The following is a 7416-nucleotide window of genomic DNA, read 5'->3' on the forward strand; positions in this document are numbered from 1 at the left end:
ACATGACTGAGATTTCTGGGCTGCGGGGCAGGGCTCTGTGCGTCCCGCTCCCCAGAATAATGTAACGTCTGCAGCCTGGATCCAGGAGGTCAGCGCTGCAGAGCTTTTGCTTCCTCTGAACTTTTCTTAACCCTCCAGAGCAGAAACCCCATCTGATTAGCATGCAGTGTTTGTAGAGTGAAGTAGAAAATTAGAAAAATAACAAGAACTTATCTGAAAGATTTTGGTTTTCATTTCTTACAGGAGAAGACCTCTCCCAATTCCTAAAAGTTTACCAGGTAAAGACTGTTTGAAATCTTAGGTCAGCTTTTATTTAAGGTTGAGTAGCTAGAATTTTGAAATAAAAGGAAAGAAGGGAATAAATAGAATCAAATTTCCAAGAGAATGAACCTATTATTAGAAACTATAATACTGTTTGTCACAGAGTGGAATTTGGTAATTCGTGGTCTATTTTATAGCTTATCTAAGAGATTTCAGCTACTCAAGTACCAAAAGAAACTTATAAGGCATTCTTACTAAGAGATTATTTCAACTTGGACCATGAGAACAGCAAAACTGGGATACAGTTTCCTTTGGATTACACAGAAATGTAATTTATAGAAGATGTCTGGAAACATGTAACCTAATATTATGTATTTTGTACACTGCCTATAATTGGATCTTTCACTGAGCACCCTGGTCTCTTTTTCTCTCTGAACTCCTATGATACCTCTGGGAGAACCACACACTTAGTGCTTTTTGTTAATTTGTATTCCCTGGATAATTACAAGATCCTTGAGGGCAGGCACTTTGTTTTCTCCTGAATCAGTCACAAAACATAACACAGTATTGGGCACATAGTAGGTGCTCAACAAATACCTATTATTTGAATAAAAGAAAGATATGCCTATCTATGTTCAAAGGAAGAGGGAAGAGATATCTTGGGCTGCATTTAGCATCTTGGCAAAAATTTAGTGACTGAAAAATTTAGTGGCTGAAATTACATCTTTGAACTAGATAAGGATTTAAGTTAATTGATTTCTTATTACCTTATAATTACCACTTGGTACTGTGGGACTTACTTTTGTCCATTTTTGAAGGTGATTTTACTGTGGGGACTGCTATCTGGGCATGGTTGAAAAATGGCAAAGAAATCATAATAGGGATTTCCAATATGTTTTCTGACTTGTAGTTATGACTATTATTTGTAGGTTTTGTTGCCAGATATATTTTCTTCTTACAAAATGGCAGTCACCAGACTCTGAGTGGGATGCCTTGATTTGAAAAGGGCTAATATATTATCATGAAAAAATGTTAACTAATGTTGCTCTGTGTTTTGCCCTTTGCAGATGACCCTGATTATTCTTTGCCTGATAACTACAGTTTGATCTATCAGTAACATCAATGGTAAGAACCTTTCATCTTCACAGAATCAAGTTGTGTTTAGACTGGTGATTGTATTTTTGAAGTCTTTGAAGCTTCTTTATAACATCACTGCAGGCAAACAATGCCAGTGCTTGGAAGTGGGCACATCAAACATTACTTGCCTGCACTCCTCTAAAACCACCCACTTTGTGACTTACGGCCAATTAGCTGTTAGGACAGAAACCATGGTTTTCTTGATTAGACAGAAATAATCAGAAAGTATGATTTACATTTGCATGTAAGTCTTCAAATTGCTTAAGAAGTGTGTTTATAATATTTAAGGAACTTTGCTGCAAAAGATAGTGGATACTGAAGACGTAAAAAACCTCATCCTCTAACTATATATACCTTTCTGACCAACAAACAAATTGTAGTCTTTACAGCTAGTCATCACGTCTGCTTCATTTCATAAGCCTCTCTCTTTCTCATGGAAAGAGGCCCGGCTCATTTTGGAGGTAGAGCAAGAACGTGGGAAATCAAGTGACGTGGTGTTCAAAGGTAGAACCTGCTCTCCAGAACACCATGCAGTGATGGCTATGTGGTGGGGCATCAGCAGCTCCAAGAGTTTATTTTTATTTTTTACCTTCCTTTTTTCCTCTCTCTCTTCTTCCTTCCCTCCCTCCCTCCCTTCATTTCCCTCCCTTCCTTTCTTCCTCCCTTCCTTTCTCTCTTTCTCATTCCTCCCCACCTGTTCCTCCTCTCTTTTCCCTTCTTCCCTCCCCACTTTCTTCCTTCTCTTCTCTTCTTTTCGTTTCTCTTTTCCTTCCTTTCTTTCCCTCACCCATTTGGGTAAAGCATATATTCTAGTTGCTTAATAATAGCATTTGAGCCAGGAACTGTAGTTCCTCAGAGCCCAAGAATCTGCTGTTTGAATGTAAGATGCCAATACCAACACATTTACTGAAGTTTGGTCATTTCATTGGGCCTCATTAGTGTCTGTGCCAGCTCAAGGAGTAGGAATCGAGCATGTATAATTGACTGAATTTAAGAGAATTTTAAAGAGGGAGTCTACCTTTATTAGTAACTTTGTTAAGCGACATCACAGCACTTAAAATAGTTTGAACCTTTGGAATTGACATTTAAATAGGAATCTTTAGGAATTTGTGATTTGTTCTGCAATTGTTGATTTTAGCTGCTATTCTTGTTTTTAATTCTAACATGTTTAGGTAAAGATAGATTATGACTTTTGAATTAAAAATATGTATATAAAAATATAAATGTATGTGTTATTTATCATAAAGCAACATTTTTATTCCATTTTTCATCAATTGGAATACCCATTTCTCACTGTTTGTTTTCCTTGGACAAGCACATTGTTCTTGTTGAATAAAATCTCAATGTAGGAGCAGGGTGCTGATATGAATAGTTAATTCAAATGAAATTTCTTTATTATTTTCTTTCAGAAAACAAAGCTTTCTGTGGTTGGCGCTTCTGTGGCATGGAAGGAGACACTTAAAGCAGCAGAATCTGTAGAAATTATGTCAATCATGAAGACTTTGAAGTGAACCCTTGCTATAATTTTTTGATGTTTTAAAATTTATGGTAGACATTTAGTTCAACTTAACCTAGTAGAGTTCTCCAGTTTTTAAAAGAAGTTTGCAAATTGCCCAACACTGAAGAATTATCCTTTTCCAATCAAGTTACTAAAGTTGTGAATGAATTGTGTTTTCTGCTTGATTCAAGAAAGTCTGTGGATTTGAAGCCTTGACTCTTGGGAGTTGGGGCAGGGATGGCTGCAGAGAAGTCTGAGCCAGCAACTCAGCAACTCAAGAAGCTCCTTTGCCTTTTGGGGGCAGCGTGGCACATACTCAGTGGTGTAAGATTTAAAATCACCTTCCTTTTTGGCTGGAAGATTTAGAGGCCATCTGATAACACTTTCTCATTTTACAGATGAGGAATTGAGTCCCAGAAGTGTGAAATCGATTTCCTTATAGTTCTCTCAGCCGACTAGGGACAGACGCAGAGGCAGAGTACAAGCTCATCCCACATCACCATCCTTCTAACCCTTCCTGAGACCGTGATGCGCATGTTGAAATTTAAGACGCCAAATGTTTTTGCCAGCATCTTTTCACTTGGGAAAGTTACCAGGGTTAAAATGTCAGATTTATTTTTATATGGCTCACTGTGTGTACTGAACTACAGAGCACCATATTTAATCTAATCTAAGAAACCATTCGTTGTAAAACATCCCCTTACTTTATATACCACTAAGAAAGTCAGTGGGGGAGTTGACACTTGTGACAATTAATGGCCAAACCCATTGGAATCTGAGATGCTAAAGTGTGGGGGAAAAAGTATATCCTAGAATCAATGAAACATGGTATTTTGACTTTATCCCTGAAGAGAATTTTAGACCTACAAAGCCACTACTCAATCTTTGGTCTTCACAGAGAATCTTTCCCTTGCTAGGTCCTGGAATTTTTAAAGTGTCAATCTTACCCTTTCACAAATATTTGGGTCTTCCTTTGGTCACCCACAAACAGCAGAGAGATTGGTCTAATATTCGCACACTGAGCAAATGGTACATTTTAGTTAATGACAAGTTAAAATAGCACTGGCATTTATTTGGGATGTTGTGAAATTCTGGTACCACAAAGAGCAGATACCTTCCTTTTCTGCTCTGTGCATAGCTTCCCCAGAACTATGGACAAAGTGACTGAAGGAAGATCGATTGTTTCCCCTTTTCATATAAGGTGCTGCTGAAAGTGGCAGCTTCTTGTCATAACCAGCAGCTTGCATCAGTTGGATAGCCTTTTGAAAAACTGGAGTTTGCAAAGGGTCATTGACTTCCCCAGATTGAACAGGCTCAGGAAATTTTCCTTTGAACTCAGAACATTCTATTTTTAAGTATTTTATTTATTGTTAGCAATTCCATAGGGATTTCAATTTTCTCTCTACTGGTCAGTGTAACTGATGTAAAAATGTCTTAAGAATTGAAAATATCTTTATTTTATTGCTCTTCCAGTTCAATATGAAGTAAAATAAAGGTTCCTGGTGATTTGGGATTTATTTTGCATTTTTGTGTTAATTGTATCTCTCTTCCAAGCTCTATTTGACCCCTTGTTACATTTGCTATCATTAGACCACCATAGAAGGACAAACTGCCGGTCAGGGAAGCCAGGAGGAGACTGGCACCAAGCCACTTCCTACTAACTCTTCAGGTGCCAGATGCAGGGTCCCTTCCTCGGGGAAGCATGTTCCCTGCCTCCAGGCTTGGTGGGATTCTGCTGCTGTCTCCTTCCCCACTCTCACATTTTCCTTGTTATTACAGGATTCACTCTTGAAATTAATTGTTCAAAGTCTGGCTTCCCTCCTAGACTGTAATCTCCATGAGAGCAGGGTCCCTCTTATCGTTTTTCCTGCTACATCCCCAGAACTTGACACATAGTAGTAAATATGAAAGAACTAGTGGCCTAGAAGAAGATAACGTAGCTAGAGAAACAACCAGTTGAGAGAGAAGTAGGAGTGTAAAGGGAAGCCAGTCAAATAAGTTTACATGATGAATTTAGTAAGTATGAGCTGTTCTGCAGACTGTCAGCACCTTAATTTGGGTTCCAGCAGAAGGAGACCCTGGGATAAAGATTTGAATGCAGGTACTTTTTCTGGGGTGTGATCCCAGAATGCACCAGTATGGAAGTGGGGAAGTAAGACAGCGAAGGGAAGGAAAGCAAAAAAAAATGTTCATTATCAAGCAAGTTACCACTGTGGGCAATAAACTTCAGCTGCTGGGACTCTTGGGTGACAGTGTGGGACCCACACCTCAGAAATAGCTCACCTGAGGGGAGAGAGCTGGGATAGTCATTCACCAACTCCCACCAGTCACAGGTAGAGGGCTGCTCCTAGGAGGTGTTGGTTCCCTGGCATTTCTGTCTTTCCATGAACACCAGCAGAGTGGGTTCCAGCAGGCCGAGAGTCCTCACATGGTTCCTGGCAGTTGCAAGTTGGGCTGGCATGTGAGGAAGTGATAGGTAGTGAGGGGAAGTGGATGGGGTGCTGGCAGTGCTGATCCCTGCACGGCTCAGGTCCACCCATGCCCACCTGCACTTTACTGCATCCTGTCACCACTTGTCCCAGTTTCCAAAAGACACACACACACACCCCAGGAAGTTTAGTAGGACGAGCTCTAGTCCCTGCTGCTACAGATGGTCCTGAGTCTATAACTGATATTCATCATCTCCTTCCTCTACCACCCTGTTATGGAGTGAGTTGTATTCCCCCAAATTCATATGTTCAAGTCCTAGCCCTCAGCACCCCAGTGACCGTTTTGGAGATAGGGCTTTTAAAGAGGTGATTAAGTTGAAGTAAGGCCGTTGGGGTGGGGCTCTGATCCAGTGTGATTGGTGTCCTTGTAGGAAAAGAAGAGACACTGGGAGTGAGTGTGCACAAAGGGACGACCGTGTGAAGAGGCAGCAAGAGGGTGAACATCTGCAACCCAAAGAGAGAGGCCTCAGAGGAAACCAATTCTGCTGGCACTGTCATCTTGGACTTCCAGCCTCTAGAACTGCAGGAAAATTAATTTCTATTGTTTAAGCCACTCAGTCTGTGGTATTTTGCTATGGCAGCCTCATCAAACTAATACACACATATTCTATAGTCCCTTCACAATTGGCTAGTCTTCTGCTTGTCTAGGTTGCTTGACTGGTGGGGTAACCCAGACCCTCATCCCTGAGGGGTCTTAGCCCCTGGTTAACAGGCTCTTGTCAGATTCTGCTGAAATTGGCAATTTATGTTTATTACCAGGCATGGCAACACCAAGAGGCATCTCATTGAAACTCCTGAGTTCCAGATACATTCTTCCTTGCCCACCTTTCCTCATGGTAATCACCTTCTCCTGCCGAGATAGTTACTCCTTTCCTTGCTTGCTGGTCTACTGGCATGAGGACCCCCAAATGACCAGGTATCAGCCGTACTTTTGGTGGAACTCTTTTTATGACCATTGATAGATGTATCCCCTGCCAACCACCTAGAGCCAGGTGCTCTGGTCCAGCAGAGCGTAATGTTGAAAGGATGGGGACACAAATTCCCCAAGTGGGTCAGTGTAAGCTATGGTGACAGAGGCCAGTCTTACCTCTTGGTTCCCAGGCCTGTGTTTTCTATCTTATGGAGTCAGAACATGTAGTACCATATTGTGACAATATAAGCACCGTATAAAACCATACCTCACAATAAAAATAAATGGAAAAATAAACAAATGAGACCTAATCAAACTTATGAGTTTTGCAGAGCAAAGGAACCAATAAACAAAACAAAGGGACACCCTACAGGCTAGGAGAAAATATTTGCAAACGATGTGACTGACAAGGCCTTAATTTCCAAAACACAGAAACAACTCCTACAGTTCAATAGCAAAAAAACAAACAACCCAATCAAAAAATGGGCAGAAGACTGAAATAAACATTTCTCCAAAGAAGACGTACAGATGGCCAATAGGCACATGAAAAGACGCTTATCGTTGCTAATTATTAGAGAAAAACAAACCAAAACAACAATGAGGTACCACCTCACACCAGTTAGAATGGCCATCATTACAAAGTCTACAAATAGAGGGCAGACAGCAGAAGCAAGAAGAACTACAATCCTGCTGCCTGTGAAATGAAAACCACATTCATAGAAAGATAGACAAAATGAAAAGGCAGAGGACTATGTACCAGTTGAAGGAACAAGATAAACCTCCAGATAAACAACTAAATGAAGTGGAGATAGGCAACCTTCCAGAAAAAGAATTCAGAATAATGATAGTGAAGATGATCCAGGACCTCGGAAAAAGAATGGAGGCAAAGATCGAGAAGATGCCAGAAATGTTTAACAAAGTCCTAGAAGAATGAAAGAACAAACAAACAGAGATGAACAATACAATAACTGAAATGGAAATTACACAAGAAGGAATCAATAGCAGAATAACTGAGACAGAAGAACGGATAAGTGACCTGGAAGACAGAATGGTGGAATTCACTGCCACGGAACAGAATAAAGAAAAAAGAATGAAAAGAAATGAAGACAGCCTAAGCGACC

The 7416-nt window shown here is 40.4% G+C and overlaps 1 protein-coding gene across 3 annotated transcripts in view; it reads left to right on the top strand.

The window, feature by feature from the left end:
• Nucleotides 1-4396, top strand: part of PSTPIP2 (proline-serine-threonine phosphatase interacting protein 2) — an 83251-nt gene extending 78855 nt beyond the window's left edge. For all 3 annotated transcript variants that reach the window (XM_079942753.1, XM_079942755.1, XM_079942754.1), the window contains 3 exons: nucleotides 244-278; nucleotides 1329-1386; nucleotides 2808-4396. In XM_079942753.1, coding sequence (XP_079798879.1) covers nucleotides 244-278; nucleotides 1329-1378 — 85 coding nt within the window. In that variant the 3' untranslated portion in view covers nucleotides 1379-1386; nucleotides 2808-4396. The remainder of the gene's footprint in view (nucleotides 1-243; nucleotides 279-1328; nucleotides 1387-2807) is intronic.
• Nucleotides 4397-7416: the final 3020 nt, after the last annotated feature.

This window comes from Stenella coeruleoalba (assembly GCF_951394435.1).
Source record: "Stenella coeruleoalba genome assembly, chromosome: 14".
NCBI lineage: Eukaryota > Metazoa > Chordata > Mammalia > Artiodactyla > Delphinidae > Stenella > Stenella coeruleoalba.